This window comes from Stegodyphus dumicola, chromosome 5 (genome assembly GCF_044657685.1).
Source record: "Stegodyphus dumicola isolate Sdum_Otavi_A_Nest chromosome 5, ASM4465768v1".
NCBI lineage: Eukaryota > Metazoa > Arthropoda > Arachnida > Araneae > Eresidae > Stegodyphus > Stegodyphus dumicola.
Genome location: NC_140772.1, coordinates 143,833,856 through 143,856,236, shown reverse-complemented (window position 1 = coordinate 143,856,236; position 22,381 = coordinate 143,833,856). Strand labels below are relative to the sequence as shown.

Below are 22,381 nucleotides of genomic sequence, written 5' to 3'. Positions count from 1 at the left end.
CATGATAACGATATTGGAATTGTGTATCTTCTATAAACAGCACTCAGTGACTAATTAGAATTTCTGACCAGACAGCATCCATAATGCAAACTATCTCCTATATAATCAATATTAGCATCTCTATGTTTTACATACTGTGGGGTTTTCTACAAATGCTGCTGTTTTCTACAAATGTACCACACATTAACTCATGTGGAACAGATATTGATCACCAACTGTTTGATACTTTTTGGGGACCTGCTGAAATTTTATTTAGTCATTTCTTCTTCTAGCAATGGCATTCAAACTTTATCATCAATAATATGTTAATGGACTCATCTTCATAATTTCTTGCTTACTTGTAGAGTACTTGAGATGAGCAGTCATTATGCTATTATCATTTCAGCCTCCACTTTTTATTTCATTTAAAAAAAAAAAAAAAAAACGCTAGTTCATGGCATAATTTTAAGAATGCTCTCTTATATTAGTTGCCAGTACCTCTTTCATTGCATATCAAAGACTGCATCTGATCTGATCATCATTAGGTGCAATCTGAAACATAGCTGCTTACTCTGAACCCTTCTGCCACTCACCATCCTTTTCTTCATATGTTAGGCAGCTACCTTACTTGTCCATACTATCACAGTTATTTAAACTCGTACTTCTTGTTATATGCCCAAAGGACATTATTTGTTTTCCTTAGCCAAGAGACTGCTGCTTCAGTATTTAGTGACTTTATTCTAGTCATATGCATAATCCTGTGTCAAATGGATTAACCCTTTGAGGGGCAGTATGTAAAATAATTTAAATTGTGGTAAAATTTTGCATGAATTGTAACTTATGGACCCTAAGAATACATTTAGACTTGGAAAAAGTCTAGAGTGAAATCTTGAATTTTGAGAGCCGCTATATATAGATTTATATATAAATTTCCGTATATAAATTATGTTGTATTTTTGAAGTTATTATATTTTATGCTTTAGGTAATATATAAAAAAGAGCATGCTTCATCAAAACTAAGAAAAAAGTCAAACATTTGCCTTCCCCCCCCCCTTTTTTTTTTCTTTCACTAACTGTGAATACTTATTTTGAAAACCATCTACTTGTATCCCGGCCTAAGGGGTAAATTTCTCTTGTGTTCCCTAGTTTCTCATCTGAAATTAACAAAGACAATATTCTAAAGCATGCTTTCAAATCAGCAGTTTTTCCATTCACTAAAAGACAGACCTAAAGTGTATTTTCTATTTCAAGTGTCTGTAGTGAGCTTTCCTTTTGTGTGATCCTATCACGCAGCCTCTTTGTGAAGATCGTATGACCCCTGCATGACAAATTAAATGTTGATCACTTCTTATCATTTTTGCTGCATTCTAAGATTTTGGGAAACATGAAGCCACTGCTGTCTTTTGGGGCTAACATGTCACATTTAATCTCTACAGTTATCTAATGTTTTGACGCTAGATGACAATTTTGAAATTGACGGAGGAAAGCGTGAAGTGGTGAAATTAAAATATTAGCTAAACAGAGAAGAATGAGAAACTCAACTAGAGTAAGCAAAGAATTAAAAAAAAAACTAAAATACTTTTATTCATTCTTAGCACAGGGTCAGTAAACTAACTTCCCATACCCCATGAACATAATATTGAATCCTAAATAACTAGTAAATTAATCATAAACAAATTATTACATCATAAACGAATGTAATATAAAGAAATTCTGTCATCTTACAGAGTACAGAAGGAGAAGTCTGGTGTGGTCATCTATTGGCATGGTGCCCTCAGTATGGGTGCCAGTATATTTTATATACCGGTCTTAAAATCGTATCAATAATCTTCTTTTAATTATCAATTCTGTCTGAAATGCAGTAAATATACACTGAAGTGCCACTGAATTATGGATAGACATGGCTATGCAAATTTTGTAGCGCTACTCCGCATTTATGTTCATGTGAAGGAGTTGTGGTAACTGTATGTATAGCTAGTACTATAGTTTTTGTTAATCAGTCATTTCAATTGCCAGTATGGGTAAAACTTCTGATTTAGACACATTCGATCGCGAACAGATTGTAGGCACTCGATGCATGGGACATTCAATTTCCAAAATTGTTAGAGGGCTAGGATTTTCAAGATTGATAATGTAAAAAGTATACTGAGATTGCGCAGATGATGGGAGAAAAAATAGCAATCGAGCAAATTGCAAAGAACAATCAATCTTGAACGACCGTGGTGTGAGACAGTTCAGCCATACTGTACATAGCCAGCGAAACCAAACATTAGCTCAAATTACCACCCAGATGAATCAGGGTGCCACTCGTATAGTCAGTAAACGGATCGTGCAACACCAGCTTCCCCATATGAGCTTCAGGAGCCGTAGACTCAAGACAGTACTATTACTCTCAGTGCTTGCCATTAAGCTGCACGTCTTACCTGGGCAAAAGAACACAGAGAATGGACTCTAGGGAACTGGAAATAAGTAGCATGGAATCATGAGTCTCAATTCCAACTGCATAACACCAACGGGAGGCTGAGAATATGGTGTCAGGCTTATGAAGTCATGGATCCTGCATGCCAGATTGAGAGTGTGCAAGGCATGGCAGCTCAGTCATGGTCTGAGGTGTTGGTCTTGGCAGTGTTTGGGATCTTTGGTACTTGAACCTCGCTCGATGCAATTTGGTACATAGAGTTGCTTGGAGATGACTTCCATCCATTTATGTTATCCTGCCATTCACACAGAAAAGAAGTATTCCAGCAAGATAACTGCACCTCTCACAGTCACAATTGGCAACTGTCGGGTTGGATAAGCATTCTTCTGACTTCTCTGTCACGAACTGGCCACCTAACTTAAATGCTATTGAGCACTTCTGGGATGTTTTGAAGAAAGGTGTGAAAGCACATTGCACAACATTAGCTACCCGTTATGAATTGTAAACAGCTCTAGCCAATGTTTGGCAAGCCATTGCCATGGAATACTTCTGCTAACTTTTTGAATCTATGCTTCACCATGTGACAGCCATTATCAAAGCCAAAGAACACCCAATTCATTATTGACTTGCTATCCCTAATTTAGTGGCACTTCAGTGTATAAGATTCAACATGTGTATGTCATACATTTGCAGATTTCAAATTTTTTCTCCCTTTCCAATAGAAATTATGAATCTTCAAACATGTTACCTTGGAACAAGGTATATTCATAACTGCAAAATATTGAGCATTCATTGGATACTGCTGCCATTTAGAATGAAAAGGAAACATTAGAAACTTATAATTACAGCTTTTGGTGTAGGAAAATTGGCATTTTTTAGAAGGTTAAAAAACTGACAAACATCTGGTATATTTTACATGCAGGATGGTTACGGGATTTGGTGCTCTTTAAAGGGTTAATTGTCAAGGAAGCAGATTTTCTGAGACCAAATGGAAATACATTGAAATCCAGCTATCCATGGGAAACCCCAATATCTAGGAATTTCTTTGTTTAAATATAAATGGGTAAATATCTCTCTGAAAAGAATTATTGCTATTTATTAATTTGAGATTTCTTGATAGAAAATATTCTGGAGATGGTATTATTTCCAATCACATCAAAACATTGGCAATTCACTAATTAAATCATATGAGAAATTATCATTACAGATAATATTTGACTATACAAAACTGGCAAAACTCACAACAATTATTCCTTGCTTTGAAGTTTAAAAATTAAATCTGAATATATGTTTAAAATAAAATTTGCCTTGCTAGTGTTATTTATATAGGTTTTGCTCCCTTCTTTCTAAAACTTTTTTAACTCGAATTTTTTATATTGAAATTTTATATTTGTTTTTCTTTTTCTTTCAGATGATAATGAAAAGTGGCCTGTTTTAGAATACACATATTTGATTTCATTTGCTCTACATGATGGGACAGGTCCATCATTCATTGAAGTATATTTGTGGCGAGAAAATGCTGTATGTTTTTAATTAAGGAAAGCTTATTACTTCAATATAAACTGTTCAGTATTTTTTTTTTTTTTTTTTTTTTTTTTTTTTTTTTTACAGTATAACCTTTAAATTTTTCGGTTATAGGGATTTTATTCTATGAACTTTTTATTAATTTAACTCGCTCTTCCCCCCCCCCCCAAATACATTTCTGTATGTTTTATTTTAGCTTTAAAAAAATTATTATTTTTATGGTTTTTATTAAAATAAAATTTATGTCTTAGATTATTAAAGCAAAAATTATGTTTTCAAATAAGTAATTTAATGTAAAAAAAATAAGTTCCACCATTGTTTGCATTAATCAGTCTGCATTTTTTATTAAAAAAGAGAGTTTTAAATAATCTTGTTGCAATCAGTATCTACTACTGATTTTTGATTAGTACTTATGCTTCTGCCCTATATCAAGAAGCAAAGTTTTTAATCCTTTTAAGCAAAATTGATTAACAGTATAAAAAAACATTTGAAAGTACCTAAATAAAGTTATTAAAATAGGTTCTTTAAGGGACCTTATAAATTTGATGAAGAAAGGTGACAAAAGAATTTTTTCAGAACCACATTGGGAATACTTTTTTTTAACATTCTGAAGTATGTACTTTTCTGGGAACAGAAATGAAAGATTGCATTCTGAAGAATTAGTAAGTTAGTTACTAATAACCGTAAGTGAGAAGTTTACAAGAATTTTGCCTTTCATAATAAGTGCCATTTCTTAAAAAATTATAATTATTAACTGAGACAGTATTGGATTTCTCATGGAAGAAATTTGTTTCTCCTAGAATAGTAGGAAAGAAAAATTGAAATGAAGTCGAAGAAATAAGAATGGTGCGTGCAACATCACATCTCCATGGATCACCTATGGATTTTGGTTTCACACACAAAATCCAGAAAGAAAAAAATAAAATAATAGTAATACCTGTACAGTGAGTGAATATCTAACACCAAATTCATGTGTATTTCATTTTCTCCTCTCCTTCCCTACTACACACACACACACACAGAGAGAGAGAGAAAAAAGACATAATTCTGAAATAGCAGTAGGATAGAATCCTTACTGTTTCACGAATATATGTATGTATGTATTGTTAACAAAAGTTTACTGATACAGTTTTATATATTTTGAAATACATGTTTATTATTTCTGCAATAATGGGAAGCGTAACACTAAAAAGGGGGGAACTGAGTATTTTGAACTGCAAGGAGCAGCAATAAACTGCACAGCAATCAAAATTTATGAACTCCCCCCACCCCATCCCATGATTAACTGCTTAAGGACATAACTTAAGTTAATTCACCATTTGTAATGTATGCTGTTTCCTTTATCCTGAGATAACTTAAGACTAACTACTTTAACTGTATCAATCTTATCAAACTCATTTATGTTTAAGCAAAGATGTACAGTTATTGTGCATAACCAAGTGTACTCAGAAAGAATTCATGAGAGTTTCTATTACACGACAGATTATTTTAGACTAGAATAAGGTCCCATGCTTTGCCATGGACTAGAGAAATCATCATTTACCTTACAACCCTAAATTATTTAAAATTTGCAATAGACTTTATTTAAGTTACTGGTCGATAGATGGTGCCACTAAACTACAAATATGCTGGTAAATGGTAAATTCTTTCCACAGTCGAGTTGATTCTAAACTTTTGTATGTTCTTTAGTGATATTTTACACTGTTATTGTATACATTTAAAATGTTGGATGATGAAAATGAATATGAATATTCTGGTTATAAAATATTGAACAAGATTTAGGTGTTAGTGAGAGTAAGCAAAATGTGTGCTGTACCATGTTTTCATGTTTATCACACCACTGGCACCATATAAATTGTTTACCAATTTTAAATAAAATATGATTCCATAAGCAAATTGTCTTTTTTTATACAGTGCAATTGCTCAATCCGACTTAACTCGAGTTATGGATTTTTTGAACTTTTGGTTAACTATTTTTTGCCAAACTTGGTCCTTATTAGCAAACATATTTTTTGTTTTTAATTAGTCGCATTGTTTTCTTTTCAAATCAGCAGTAAAAAAACAGCAAATTTCTGGCAGCTAATTATAAAAGAATTCAGCCCACAAGTGGTTAAAGTAAATTTTCTCTTTTTTAGGATTCATCCATTCAAAATTACAAATTAGATTATTGCATGCTACAGTGTGAAAAAGTCTGTTTTGTATATTACTTGTTACGCCCTTTGTAAATGATGATGTCAATTCAGTTTCATAATAGTTTGTTTACTCAGCTTTCTGAATAAATGCATTAATTTGTTATTTTTATATAATGAGATTTGCTTTCAAAATTTATCCAAATTCAAAATGGGAAAGCTGATCTCATAATAAATGCACAAATATATTTATGTTTATAATAATGTTTTATTATTATTGAAAAGTTATTACAGACACATAAATACTAATTGAATTGTACACAGAATGCAGATACTTAATTAGTACTGTGAAAATGCTACTTCTGAATAAAATGTAAATGTAGTAAGTAAATACAAAAATAAGTTCCTTCCAGGTGATTTTTACTACCTTGGAATAAACTTGCCAATCTTAAATTGGCATAAGGATGATTTCTAGATGCATCAGAATTGTGGTAACTTTCAGTAATTTTGAAATGAAAGTAAAATCTTTAATGATTTAGGGAAGATATCATTGGTTTACTATTCTTGTGATCAGGGAGGTGGTCCCTGCCCCCTTAAGATTGCTATTGAATTATTGAGTTTTGAATTTCAGTATTTTCATGATTTTCTATGTTTATACTGATAGTTGGTTTATTATTTGCAGTATATGACTGACATTAGTTACATGCACTTCCAATTTCAGTTCTTGTATTTTGTTATTTTAGTTACTTACAGGAATATACTATTACTTCTGAGATATATTAGATAACTTCTGTAAATTGTGTAGCCCCAGGCAATTATTATTAAGGCAAACAGATGTCTGTAATGTGCCTGTACACATCTCATGTAGCATAATTTAATGTTGCACTTGTATGACGCTACTAATTTTCTTTATCGTATAATGGGAATTTTTATGATATAAGTAAATTTTTCTGAAATTTGATTTATGTTAATTTTAATATTCAAGTTGGCATGCTTTTTGTAAATGCTAAAATTTAAGTCCTTTTTTACCCCCTCATTTTTTTTATCCTGTTTTATTTCAGGTCAAATTTTTCAAAAACATTCATCCAGAGGAAGCTTTACGAGACAAAACTGTTGCAGATGGCATTTTGCATACATTGTGGAGCATTTGTCCAAACTGTAGACCATTTAATTTGAAAACTGATGGTACAAATAATTACAATCCATATCCTACATTAGATTGTTGTATATTGTCATATTCTGCTATTAATTGTACAAGATACCAGATGTTTGATACGAAATTGCTGTGATATAAATGTATATCATGTATAGTTGATTTTCAATAATTCTATAAATATATTTTAATAAAATACCATTTGATATATATGTATGAAATTTTGTTTTGTGTTGATCATTACAAAATTTTGTATACATTTGTTTGCCCTTTTTTAAAGATCCTTACCAAATGTGAATTTGTAAATCATGTGGTGTGATAAATTAAAGAACTGTGTGTAGGTATAAAGCAGTTTATTGCTTCTTTATGAGATTAGAAAAATAGGTAATAATTCATTAACTTTTAACTGCTGTGACAATTTTTTCGGCATAATTACTGTGAGCGGTCTCACAGACCACTTTAAAGAAACACGTAAAAATACATACTTTTATACCTTTTTAAGGAATGTTATAGATACTTTATGAATATTTATGGAATTCTAATTCATTTAAATCAATATATTTTAAACATAAATCATTTGATTTTATGCAGTTAATTTCATATAAAAATATGACTATTTTCCTCATTTTAAGGAACAAAATTTTTAAAGGAAAAGATCTTATTAAACATGCATGAAAATATGTGACTTTATTAAGTATTAATGTCAATTAAACCATAATTCTACGACAGTAAATTTAATTATGAATAAATAATAGATTAGTATATCTTTGTTTACAAAGATGAATTATAAGATGATATACAGTCAAAACACATTTTTTGAGAGCACGGAAGACACACTATTTCCTTGCATTCCGAGTATTTGTATGCTGTTTTTCTCTCCTTACAAGGTGGGCACAGACTACATGTTTTTCTTTCTTCTGATTTTACTTCTTGATTTGATAAATCCATTCTCTTAATTTAACTCTGTCCATGGATTCTTCTAATTGTTATCTTCAGTTCCCTTGGCAAAAAAAGCGGAAATTATCCGAACTTTCAAATGTGATTTAATAAATTGATTAGCTAATAAAAAGATAAAAAAGTTTTCTTTTCAGTTCTGTAGCATCAGGATATGACTGGAACAATATGTACTATAAACATAAATTGCAAGTATCTTCGGGCTTTGCTCTAGAGACTATTTTTGCAGGATATTTCAAACCAGGAAACTGAACTATTATGTTATGTTATGTTTTGGTGTTCGTATTGCCCGACTTGGTTCTTTTTTGCTTTATTCGAAGTGCTTTTTTCCATAAAAATTATCATTTTGTTTACAGTTATTAGAAAAATTATGATATTTATCTGCAGAAACTTTTACTGTGAATACTACATGATTCTTCAGAATCAGAGTATTCTATGTCAAAAATATTGACAAGATATTCAGTTTCTTTTTGGGTGAGATATAAGGGGCATTTTCATGTAAAATTTGAAGCCATATTTATCACCTTTACGAAAAACAAGCATCCGATAAGTAACGTCTATCGTCACTAAAACTGGTACGCATCTGCTACGAGTGGTCTCCCCAGGCACCTTAAAAAGTAAAAAACAGGGACCATTCTTTGTTTTTAGGAGTGGAAACAACTGTTAGAGAATCCCTCTCTCAGACCGTTCACAGCAGTTAAAGGTTAAAGACCATGAATCCTATATCAGAAAATAATAAATTGTTTGTCATTATTATTTATTGTCTCTCAGAATTCCATTTTACTTCTAATTTTATACAAATAAGAAATTTCATAAATCCGTCTGCATCCATTAAAATCTTTTTATTTTACTAAATGTTAACTGTATTTTCTCATTGTTGATTATTCATACACTGATTACCTCATGAATATTTTTTCCCATTTTCCTTGAATTCATGTTCCTGTTCTATCTTGTGTCACATAATAATATTTCATTCTGTGAATCTAAACAGATTACTGTAATTAATGAAATTGTGTCATACAGTGTCTTTAAATTATTGAAATTTAAAAAAAAAAAAAATTAGTTGCTTGCACAATGAGCCACTTAAAATATTTTTCACAATATCAGGACTGCTTGATCTTGGTGGCACACAAGCTGCATGGAGCCTTCGAAGTAATTTTATGCTGCCTGTGAATACACTTCCTGTAAATAATTTCGCACTATTATGACAAGAATTTGAAGAAAAAGTTTAAGATTTTAATGGCTTGGAGTCCAGTTACGCGTTATATTCAGTTCCGAAAATGAACATAACTCTTCGCAACATCTAGAAATGCAGCTAATTAATTTACGCTGTGGTTCAAAAATTTTAAGATGCAAACTTGATTAACTTTTATTAGTACTTGTCAAAAGATAAATACCAGGTGGCCATAATTAAACTGACAGTGCTCACAGTGTTCTGTAGCGCGATCTATTTGCGAGAATGACGCCACATTTTGTAGAAAGATTAAACAAGACGGGGGACGAAGGATTCCGCAAAAAAAAAAAAAATTAGTTCCAAAAGTCACCGCCAGGGGAATATTTGGCACTGTGTAATAGAAAATAGAGTGTTAACAAATGCAAATTAATACGGAATAAAATTTATCGTAGGTCCATTCTTCTATGAGAACATTACCCCAACAGGACCAGAAACCTGTTCTGTTACCGGAGAGAAATATTGCCACGTGTTGAACAGCTGTCATTCCAGCACTTCAGCCAAGAAAATGCATGGGAGAAATCATTTTCATGCAAGATGGAGCCCCTCCACACGTTGCTGTAAGGGTGCAACAGATGCTACGACAGAAATTCACAACAGAAAGAGTCATTAGCCCCTACTTTGCAACTGCATGGCCACTTCGGTCGCCTGATCTTACCCCAAGCGATTTCTGGCTATGGGCTTACCTTAAGTCCAAGGTCTATCAAGGAGTAGTCCAGGACCTGGCTACATTGAAGGATAACATATCACGGACTGTACAGGAGATTCCTGCAGACATGTTACTTTCTGCTGTTGTGCATACTGCGCACAGAATGCAATATGTGGTCCACAACAACGGCACCCACATTGAACCTCATTTGAATGCAAAATAAAAGGTAATTTCCGTATTGATTTGCATTTGTTAACACTCTATTTTCTATTACGCAGCATCAAATATTCCCCTAGCAATGACTTTTGGAACTTTTTTTTTTTAATCCTTCGTCCATTGTCTTGTTTAATCTTCCTACAAAATGTGGCGTCATTCTCGAAAATAGATCGCGCTACAGAACACTGTGAGCACTGTCAGTTTAATGATGGCTACCCGTTATATTAAGTTGTAAAGACCTTATTTTGTACTGATTATTTTTATTTTAAGAAACTTTCCATTCCCTTCTGATTTTAATTTCCTGCCAGAATGCAAATATAAATGACATATATACAAATTCTCAAAGAATTCAGAAGTAGTAGTTAAGTAGAAGAATTGAAGAGTTAGTTTACAATAGAGCGGTTTACGCCAAGACCGAGTTTATGCCGCATTTTTGCAAGTAGCTCTGTAACTAAATATTTTTGCTAGCCACTTACTTTACACTCATTATTTTACACTCAGCTTTGCAATGTGCAGCCAATAAGGCATATTTAAATTGAAGTAGTAGCCAGTCGTGTAGTTAAAGTTTAATTCATTCTGATTGTACATGGTATTTTGTGTTTAAGTTACTTTGCCACAAGCAGTGGTTAGTTGTAAGCACCGAGCATGTGCATGTTCTGTTCAGTTTAATTAAAATAAAAAAGGTTGTTATAACCTTCGTCTAGAGTCATTTGTTTTTCAAGACCTAGCAAGAAAGCATGTCTCATCTTCACTAAGGTCAACATTTTATGCACCCAAAAAGAACAAGACTCTACAAACTTAATACTTTTTGTGGTAGGAATATTCGCTTTGCTTTTGAGTACATTTACATGAAAACAGTTTTTCCCCCCATAGTTGAAAATTAATAAGTCTTCGAAAAGAACCATACTGCCAATGAGTACCTGCAATTTGTGATGATACTTTTTAGTAATTTCTCTTCAAGATTACAAACTTCATGAGGTGGTGTAGCTGAAAGGTATAGCAAAATAACAAAGATGTTTACAGTAATTCACATACAAATATTTTTTCTGTTTTGCATCATAGGAAAATCTAATAAATAAAAGAAAGAAAATAGGTTGACATTATTTATTCTCAAGTTGGGAAGTTTTTGTATATATCTTTTTAATTTAAATTAAAAGTAAGGTACTTAGTAGTTCAATATCTTACAATTAGTTGAATAAATGCCAGTCTGAAAATTTTAATATATAGCTGTTGAATTTCAGTATTCAGCTGTCTGTTTGAATTCCAAACTGTGATCAACAGAAATTTCTTGCAGATGCCAACTTTAAGATTTCAGGCAAAATATAGGTATAAATTTGATATTTTCATTTGTGTTATATATATTCATATGTTTTTACAAATATCTAGATTTTGTTTAAAAAAAAATCAGCCCCCCCCCCCTTTTTTATTCCAAAGAGGCTCTGCGCTGTCCCTGAAGGAATATTGTTTTCGTTTTGCGATTTTGCATCCAAATCCTATAAACGGCGTATCACTTTTTAAATCATTGCCACCAAATACTATCGCCCTGTATTATATCTGAAGAAATTAAGTAATGAAGAATCTGCCTAAATGTATGTATGTTTCTCGCATTGTGTTAAAACAGCGGTACCTAGAGCATTCCAATTTTGAATGACGTAATGGGCATCTGAAAGCTCAAATTTGGAATTTGTTTTATTATCGATTTCATATTTTGTAAAACTTTAACGAATTTTTGATTAACAAACTCAACGATTTCAAAGCGAGCAATTGCAACAATCTACAGGGGTAAAAAAAACCTTTTTATCTGCCGCGGCGCGGAACTGTGTATTGGAAATTCTGAAGGTATGCTCATTTTAAGAATATTTTGCGACATTGCTGTTGAACTGAATTTTATCGTTTAGTGCAAAGAACATGATATTTAATAAATAAAGGTAATACACAAAAATTTAAACCAAACACCCCTCTGGACATAATTTAAAATTTGAAAACTTTCAGTCCCCCCCTAATTATTTATTGCTCATCAGCTACTTTCAAATTGTGCATTGGCCCATGTGCAATGTAAGTTTGAGACCACTTTTGTAAAGTGTCGTTTATGTAATATGAATTCTTCCGTTGTAGCAAAGTGCCGAAAATTCCTGGAAATGCCTGAAACGGTGATATTTTATTCCATATTTTTCCAAAGGACAATTTGCTTTTGGCAAAAAAACATGACTATATGTGTTCAAGACAGGATTCTATTAATGTGAAGAATGCAAGAATTTGCAGGGAACTTTTTCTGTGCAGTGATTGTGAAGATGACGTGAAAAATCGCTTGTTTGGATTGCCGCAGAAGGAGCAGTTAAAATGCAATACTGTGCCAGGATAAGAAAAATAATGCAGAGTGCTTTCGAAAGACTATACGAATTAAATTCGAAGAAAATTCAATTTGAGGCCGATTACGAAAACGATGATAAGAATAACAAATCAAATACTAATGATTTTAAAATAGATCTCACAAATGATGATGTAAATATTACTGAATGCCCTAACTGTAAAAATAAATATGAATATATTGATAATTTTTAAAAAACCCAAGCTCAGCATTTTATGTAATTTATAATCATATAAACCATCAAGTTATTTCGCATAAAAAGGTCTTCCTCCTTCGAAAGGTTAATTAACTCTCTTTAGATACTGCAAGCAAAGTTGTTTTGTCAAACTTAAGCCAACGATCTTGTATTTATTCAAATGTATGTATATAAATGTGATTATCAGTTAGACAATTATTTTTAAAATATCTGTTATTATATCAAATTGGAAAAGAAACTCTCTAATGTAAAATTTATAATTAGGTCAAAAAAGCAATCTTGGATTGGATTAAATTTTGAATAAAACTATCGATTTCAAGGGTCAAACACGGCTTCCTCTGCTTTACCTGCGGGGGAAAAAATTGGGTTCTTTTCCCGTTTCATCAGCGCAAATCTCGCCAAGCAGACCTTATTGGCGATAACACACACAGTATACACATAAAAAATATTGACAAATGTAAGTTCTAAGAATTTTTTATTTTGAAGGTATTAACATTTTAATGTCATTTAAAATTTTGTGAAAAAGCCAATACATAAAGGCAGTAAATTTGTAAAAAGACATTAATTTAAGAATTTACTATGCTTTCATGGTACAACATCCTGATTCCCCGGCTTATATCACGTGATCTCATCTCACGTAAACTACGCTACAAAAATCTAAATCTCTCAGTAATTACCTACATTAATTTCAAGTTAAACTTTAATTTGGAATACAAATTTAAATGAAAGAATTTTTTCAATTCGTACGAATAGCTTACTCAGAAATTAGGTAAAACCGCAGTGCTTTACTTCGCTAGTGCATTTTCCTTAGGAATTTATGAATTTAACTCTTGACTTTGCCTTTTCTATATTTTCGCCATCGGGTGAGCGGTGTGATTGCATCCTAATTGACTTAATTACCGCCCGCGAATGCCCTTAGGGCATGAAATTGAACTCTCTGTTAAAAATTCTATGTAATTGTATGCCAGTATTGAAGGAAACAATCAATCTGATGAGAAATGGCTAGGACTTGTTTTGAATATGAGGAGTAAAAGGTTACCAACGAGGATATTACATTTCGCATCGGTTGTACCAATATTGGCGACTTTATCGCTTGCGCCAGCAAAACGGAAAAGTACCAAAAATTGACATACATATTAAAAACTACACCAAACTAAGTTTTTTTCGGGGGGGGCTAACTTTAAGAAGCTGTTATTATAGTTTTCTTACAAAGAGTAATAGAATTCTCCCACTTGGTATTCAGATGAAGTAAAGGTAATGAATGCGATAGTTTTTTCCTTTAAAATGCACAGGGAAAGAACTTGCAACTTTTAAGAAAAAGTAGCATATTTTATTTACCATTTTTAAATTAATAAATAAGTGTTATTAACTTTTTTAACGTTATAAATGCTTACAGCAATAACATCTTCTAAATTAAAACTATTTTATAAGCTTTTTTTTCCCCAAATTCAAATCTTGTACTTTCCTGCTGCGAATTGCGTCTTTGCCATCAGTCTACTCAGGCGAACGCAGTTCGCGAAGCGGCGCTCCCGCCCGTCAGCGCAATCCCAGACTATGTCGTTAACGATTTTCTATCTGCAATGTAAAAAGTTCAAGTGAGAGTAGTTACCTGCTGTACAGTTACCTTCTGTAATTCATTCGAGAGAAGGAAGCGGTGCTTGAATATGTGTCGTGAAAGAGATTGTGCCTGCTACCGAATCTGATTTGACCACGTGTTTACGAACAAAGCCACGTGCTAAGCTTAGAGCTATATTTTGCTTATCCACTGCCATCGCCTTATTTCTGTTTAACTGTCATTAATTGCTATCATCTTTATAATATTATTTACGATTATTTTCTAAATATTTAATTATTTTTCTTGGCTTGTATTTTCTTCCTATATAGTTACACCCAAGCTCTCTCTGTCAGTCTGAGAGTCAGGAGCCTTCTAGGATTCCACCTGCCCGTCCGTCTGCCGGGACACCGTCGAGTGGGCCCGGTTCCGGTGTGTAGGTTTGCATGCATTTATTTGGGTGCTGGATTTGGACAGTTTCTTGACTTATGCGATCATGGACAGGATATATGCGTTTTTACTGCAAGTCATTATTGAGTATGAATGCAAGGAAAAATTAGGTGAATTAGACTCTAGAAAGCTTCTAAGCATGAGTTTTTCCAACTCATGCTTAGTACATACGATGCTGAATTTAAGGACTTAGACACTGAGACTAATGATAACTAATGATAACCTAAAAGAGCTAACACATAATTTAGCTGACCCACCTTCTCATATAAATGATAACACACAGGATGATAAAGTACCGAGCGTTCTCACTATTAGTAACAGCGACAGCGAAAGATCTAGACGCCCTATCAACATACAGGGGTTGGACAAAAATATGGAAGCACCTTTAAAAAACATGTTTCTTTGCTTAATATGGTGTAGGAAACCCGTTGGCATCCAAAACAACTTGCAGTCTTCTCGGAATGGATAAATACAGTCCCTGTATGTTTGCCAGGGGAATATTATACCATTCTTCCTGCAAAACGGTGGCAAGTTCAGATAACGATGTTGGCGGTGAATAACGAGAACATTCCAATGTACACCACAAAGGTTCGATAATATTCAGGTATGGTGACTGTGGTGGCCAGGGGAGATGGGACAACTCATCCTCGTGCTCAGAAAACCAGTCCTGGACAATGTGAGCTGTGTGAACAGGGGCTTTGTCGTCTTGGAAGACACTATCACCATCGGGGAACAAAGTTTGTACCATGGGATGAACTTGATCGGCCAAAATGTTCACATAAGTCTTGGCAGTCATGTGCCCTGACACAGTTATGGGGCTAGCAGAGAACCACGATATGGCTGCCCAAACCATAACAGAACCCTCGCCATGTTTCACTCTTGGCAACAAGCAGTCTGTATTATAGGCTTGAGATGGCGTTCTCCAGAAGTGGGAAACAATGTGAAAGAAGACTCGTCAGACCATATTACTCGCTTCCACTGCTGTATTCTCCAGGCTTTATGACTTAAACACCACCTTTTCCTGTTACGGGCATTAGCATTACTGACGAGTGGCTTCTCAATTGCAGCATGGTCAGCAATTCCCTGTTTATGAAGCTCCCTTCTAATTGTTTTGGTACTCACAGGGTTCGGTAACACAACATTCATTTCAGCAGTAACTTTTGCAGCTGTGGTCTTCTTATTTTTCGTCACAATTTCCCTTAATGATCGTCTGTCACGATCACTCAGGACACACTTTCGTCCGCGCTGTGATTTAGCAGATGATGTTTTTCCGCTTTTCAAATATGCGGAATAAATCTTCGATACAGTACCTCTTGAAACACTAAACACCTCGGCTACCTTGCTTACGGAAGCACCTACCGTACGTGCTCCAACAATTTGCCCACGTTCGAAGTGTGTTAACTCTGACATAATGCAATGACAACCTCACATAACAGTACTCCGACAACAACTGAACTGTTTAGCACATTTACGAAGTTGTATAGGTGGCGTCAGTAGTCAAAAACGCCAGCGCCACCTACATATTTAATTAAAATCAATCTTTCTTTTCAAACATGCATTTCACAAGGTGTTTCCATATATTTGTCCATCCACTGTAGATGTTAATTGTTATGGGGATGAAATAACCTTAGACAAAGACAAGTTCAGACGACGAGTTCTATGCCAAACGCCGAGGGGACAAAAGAGTAAGGACCAGGAGGAATAATAAGAATTTGAATAAAAAGCAAAAAATCGATAATATGACTGAGATGACTAACATACCTGAGCTGCCCGCAGCAAGTAAGGTGCATGTGAAAATCAATACAAATATCGCGACAAACAGGAAAGAGTCTCTTGCAGCTAGTACTACGCAGGAAGAAAATAATTCTAATAACACGGCTAGCACTAGCAATGATAACAATTTAATGGATACTAACAATAACGAACAACCTACATATCAAATAGTTACTGATAATCAACAAAACCACGGTAGGCGACTTCACTAAAAAGAATAAAATACCACCTATCACAATTAAAGTAAACAGTAATGGATGGAGTAAAACCAGACGCATTTTCAGGGAAAATAATATCGAATTTACACCCCATACAGTAAATGACTATAAAAGTTTACGCCAAAGATGCTGAAGAATACAGGTTGGCGATCAAACTGCTGAGAGAAGCTAACATCGAGTACCGTTGCTATATCTTACCCGAAGATAAGGATTTAAAATTTGTCCTAAGGGAACTTTTGAGAGATGACTACCCAAAAGAAATACAAGACTAATTAGAAGCAAAAACATTACACCATCTCATCAGTAAAACAAATGACACGGGGTAGGAATGCTGAAAATACCAAGCTACCACCTTTTTCTCATTTCTTTACCCAAAAAACGACAAATCAGCAGAAATCTTAATGAGGAGTATTTATTAGACTTAATCAAAGTCGAGCAGTACAGAGGAAGGGTAGGACCCCTGCAATGATATAGGTGCCAGGAATTCCACTATACTCAAAGTGTGTGTAACCACCCTCCCAAATGTATCATATGTGCCGACAATCACTTTTCATTTCAATGTCCAAATAAGAGCAAGGACACGCCCCCAAAGTGTGCCAACTGCAATTTAGACCACACCTCCAATTTTAAAGGGTGTGAGAAATTTCCCAAGAAAGCTAACACTAATTCTGAAAAACCAAAGACATATGCCAGTCGTGTGATTGAAAATAAATCTTTCGCACAAGCTTTATCTACTAGAATTTATACTGATACAATCAACGAAGCTAAGAAAACCTTTGCTGATTTAGCCGAACTGGTATCTGTAATCAAAAGAAAAAACAAACAAGTTCAACTTCAACCCAGTCCTCCACCAGCAATCAATCCCTGGACTAACAGAAGACAAGACTTTCCTCCGCTGACATCAAACAGTAACGAAAATCTCGCTCAAACCTCCATTCAAAAGGAAAATCCAACTGAAAAAACTACCAGCACCGCAGAATCCTCCCTGTCAGACCTCTTCGACTTCTCTTCGCTAAAAACAATCTGGACAATAGTGATACAAGGACTCAAAAACATTAAAAAACCAAGAAATCACCTCTTGATAAAATAATCGCAGTAGTCGAAATCATTGAAAAAATAGGAAATCATCTTTTATTCTAATAAATTCAAGAATAGGTGCAATATAAAAATCCTCTCTAGGAACGCAAACGGTCTTTACCGTAAAAAAGATGAATTATCCAACCTCATTATTGAAATTGAACCTGACGTAATACTCATATAAGAGACTCACCTTAGACCAGCACTCAAAGTACTTTATACTAATTATAACACCTACCGTACGAATCGTGAGACAGGAAGAGGCGGTGGCGTCATCACATTTGTTAAAAGGAGCATAAAACACTTTCAAATTCCTAATCCCAGCACCACTTTCGAAAGTAACACAATAGAAATTGTAATAGAACATAAAAAATTCAAAATTTCTAATATATACATCCCACCAAATAATAATCCCAGCGCACAAGAATTGATTCACCACCTTAATTCTATTACTTCTACCATTGTCGGAGGGGACTTCAACGCCAAACACCCCTGCTGGAACCGAGGACCTGCTAACAAAAAAGGAAATGACATATTTAAACTCATTCAATCAAATAATTATAACATTCATGCTCCAAACGAGCCCACCCATTATGGGTACAATTATGGGTAGCGCCACCACAATTGACTTCTTCATCTCAAATAACATTACTAACAGATGCAATATCTCTGTAATTTCAGCCCTGTCTTCCAACCACAATCCCATTTTGTATTTGAAACCCCCATTAATAAGTACCTCCCCTCACTTGACAGAAGTATAGGAGTTACAAATTGGATCAAATACTCTGAAATTCTGAATAACTCCATACAAGGTAACCCATGCATCAACAATAAAGAAGATTTAGAACACGAAGTCTCAAAATTTACCAACTGCATCAATTCTGCTGTAAAGGAAGCCACCAATACTTTTTATGTGAACAAGTCTTTCTTCCCCCTGCCTGCCGATATAAGAAATAGTATTAAAGAGAAAAACCGGATCCGTAAAAGATGGCAAACCACCAGGAATCCACAACTCAAACGCGAACTAAACTCTATGCAAAAAGAAATCAACAGAAGAATCAAGAACTTCAAAAACCAAAAAGGGACCAATTTCCTAAATAACCTAGCTATAGAGGACAATTCCCTATTTGACATTTCCCGCAAATTCAAGAAACCTTATAAACCTATCCCACCTATCCATGGACCTAGTGGAATTTCATATACAGAAGAAGATAAAGCTAAATCTTTTGCGGACTATATGGAAGATACATTCACTCTTAACCCATTAACGAGCCCGCCCCTTGGAACGAAATGCTTTGAAAATGGTCGTGTTGTCAGTCAACAAACCCCTCCAAAAAATATCGCTTTTGTTTTCTGAAATCTCTCTAAGATGACCCAGCCTAGGGCAGTATGTTTGCTTCCCCTTAGTGTGATGGATAAGCCATAAAATTGCCTCCCCGCTATTGAATGGCAAAAAGTACTTGTTGGGTTTAGTTTCGTTTTTCCTCTTTCTTTGTACTTGTAGTTTGTAGACTTGTTTCTTTTAATATGTGACGTCCGAATTTTCCGAAATCTTTTTAGGATTTTAGCTTCCAAGTTTGTAAATTTTCAATTATTCGACATGTTTTATTAGGCAGTATTTTAAGAAAGATCATTATTTATTTTGTTACACAATTTTTTTTTTACTATTTATTTATCTATTTTATTTAGTTTTAGTAGGCCAATTTATTTTGCGAAATTAAATTTTAATCCATTCTTTTACCGACTCAGTTTTCATCACATTATAAGTCCATATATATTTACGATGAGAGTACAATATTTATCAGGAATTTTTGGAAAATTTTGGCATACGTATTTATATTTTAGCGTTTAATTTTTTCCACAAGTTGTTCGTTAACAGTCGAGCTCATCTTTGTAAACGCTTGATCTTTTCAGCATGGAATTGGCAAGCAATAATCTTCCTAATGTTTTTCGGGATTTTATAGCAATTTCTAGAATTTTGGCGGTTTTCTACAAATATTTAAGTTTAGCTATTATACAGTTGTTACTAATGTGGAATTTAAAACCAAAAATGTATTCCTTCGTTGATTTGAGAGATCGCATTTCGAATTTAAACGGAAGTTTAAATGAATTTGATACAATGTTACCACAGACTAGAAAGAATTATTTCTCTGTGGTGGATGGATTTTCTCACTTTTCCGTATTTTATACATTAAATGCATAAAGCAGACACGCACAAAAATCCCTTTTGATTCTTACTTTTTCAATTAAATGTAATATATATATATTTTTTAACTTTCAAAATGTATTTGCTCGTTTATACATAAATTTAAAATCGCGGGACTTCCACTTACAAATTATGTGACTAAATTGCAGTATTTAAGCTAATAACTGAAATTATAGTACTGAAATGACATAGAATATAAGAATAATTATAGTCAATTTCAATAAATTTCTATTTTCATTTAAAATGTGTCATTATTAGCACCTCCCGCAGTTTTATGCAATCATGGGATTTTCCGAATTCAATTAGATGCTTAGCATAATTTCAAGGCCTAATAGAAAAGTGATAATATGGAAAGACTATGTCTTAAGTACCAATAGCCAAGTATTTGTAATTAAATAAATAAATATTGAATACCAGCCGCTTTTTTTATTTATTTTTAGTCATATAACAAAAGATAAACAAGAATACTATTACATCTAAGAATTATTTAGCAAATTATTTTGCTAATTTTATATGAATTAGGAAACATGGTAAAAATGTTTTAAAGATTGAATTCACCATTAAAAATCAAACAAACCCCAAAATTCCTTTTTCCCAAAACTGCGTAAAATGTTTTGATTAAATATGATTTGAATGAGTTTTGCAATTTGTTTTGAGTGATATAAAAGAGGATATAAATATTATTAAATTAGGATATAAATTATTATTAGTAATAATTTTTATATTATAACTTAGCAGAATATCGTTTACCGTTAAAAATTATATCTAAAAGAAATAAATTTTGTAAAAGAATAAAAAATATAATTAACTGTTCCATTTTGTCCTTTATGCATGTATTTATATAAAAATGGAATCTGGCTAGGGAATATACGTCTTATATATGAACTAAAAATTGGTATCTTGACAAAACTTGTCAGAATATAAAAAGCGTATATCCTGTGATATTAGTGTATTAATCATACTTCTGTATACTTAAACGCAGTTTATAATTACCAGCATAAGTATCATAATGGATTTTATTAAAACGACGCAAACTGAATGCATGATCCTAGCATTATCAAACTACGGCTCTTTATCCCGTTAAGTATTGCTTGGGTCGTAACCAACACAAGTTTTATTTTTGAAATATTATTCCAAACAAAACAGGAAGCGTTAAACGATATGCATTTTAAGCAGTTTTACTTTTTTATATGCATAGAAATGTTAAGTAGCTTTAAATTGTACTTCATTTCTGAAACTTCTGCGGTACTACGAGTCGTATTTTTAGAACAGATCAAGGACTTTAAAGAACAAGTACATTTTAGCAATATGCAACGTTAATGATATAGTTCAAATGTTATTGAACAGCTGTATGATTTGTAACCGGCACTGGAAGAAGCAAAATTTATCTGATGATCCAATCTTCATTTAATGAATTAATAGAGAATGATACAGGGTGAGCTGCTGGTCAGCATGTTAGTTACATACGAAAGCTAAACTACTTTCTTTTTTCCCACCGACACTGAGGCAGCCAATCCACTGGGGCAGTTAGCATAGGCAAACTACTATTTGCTTGTACAAAAACTGTACTTAAAGCTTACAGCTTATTTTAAATAAATTTCGTATACTGAATACAGCTCCCCGAAAAGCGCTGTTTTCTACCTTATTTTTTTAGATTTCAGATTAAAGGAAAATAATCAGTTCGGTTTCTCAAAGACGGAATTCCTGCCTGTTTGTTTTTCGTGGTTTTCTACATGTGTAACCCAGTTTCCCACTGAAAGGGCTCCACGAAGGCCCATAGCTCTCGTAAATAAATAGTGGAAAAAATACAAATTCACGTAGATTTTATGTAAAGTAACATCGATTGATCGATGTGTATTTTTGCATTGAAGAGGGGGAAAAAAAAGAAAACTGCAGTTTTTGACAGCATTAGGAGTCATACATTAAAAAAAGAGATTCTTCAGTCTAGTAGAAAAGGTTATGCTATTAGAATATGACAGAGTAGATGTGGGCTATTTGCATAAGGCGAGGAATGCCTTCGTGAATGATTTTCGTAGAAAAGCTGACTCGTATTCCCATTTCACAGGTGGAAAATCACGAAAACAAATCATGCGCTCAACATTTTCGCCTGTGATCGAATACCGGTTGAACTACCAGTATTCGGCTGCCACAGATAGGACTTTACACTTACAAAGAGCCTTTCGCTTAAGAACTGTTTATCACCTCTTTCCTTCCCCGATGTTAGGTTTTTATCGTTATTGGGGGACGTTGTTTACTGTTGTTTGATTTCAATGAATAAAGGCAAAGC

General features: G+C 33.5%; 1 protein-coding gene across 3 annotated transcripts in view; it reads left to right on the top strand.

Moving 5' to 3' along the window:
- The window catches only part of LOC118205713 (uncharacterized), a 260,563-nt gene extending 249,611 nt beyond the window's left edge, over window positions 1-10,952 (top strand). For all 3 annotated transcript variants that reach the window (XM_085817148.1, XM_085817147.1, XM_085817146.1), the window contains 2 exons: window positions 3,810-3,919; window positions 7,113-10,952. In XM_085817148.1, the coding sequence (XP_085673274.1) occupies window positions 3,810-3,919; window positions 7,113-7,340 (338 nt within the window). In that variant the 3' untranslated portion in view covers window positions 7,341-10,952. The remainder of the gene's footprint in view (window positions 1-3,809; window positions 3,920-7,112) is intronic.
- The last annotated feature ends 11,429 nt before the right edge of the window (window positions 10,953-22,381 follow it).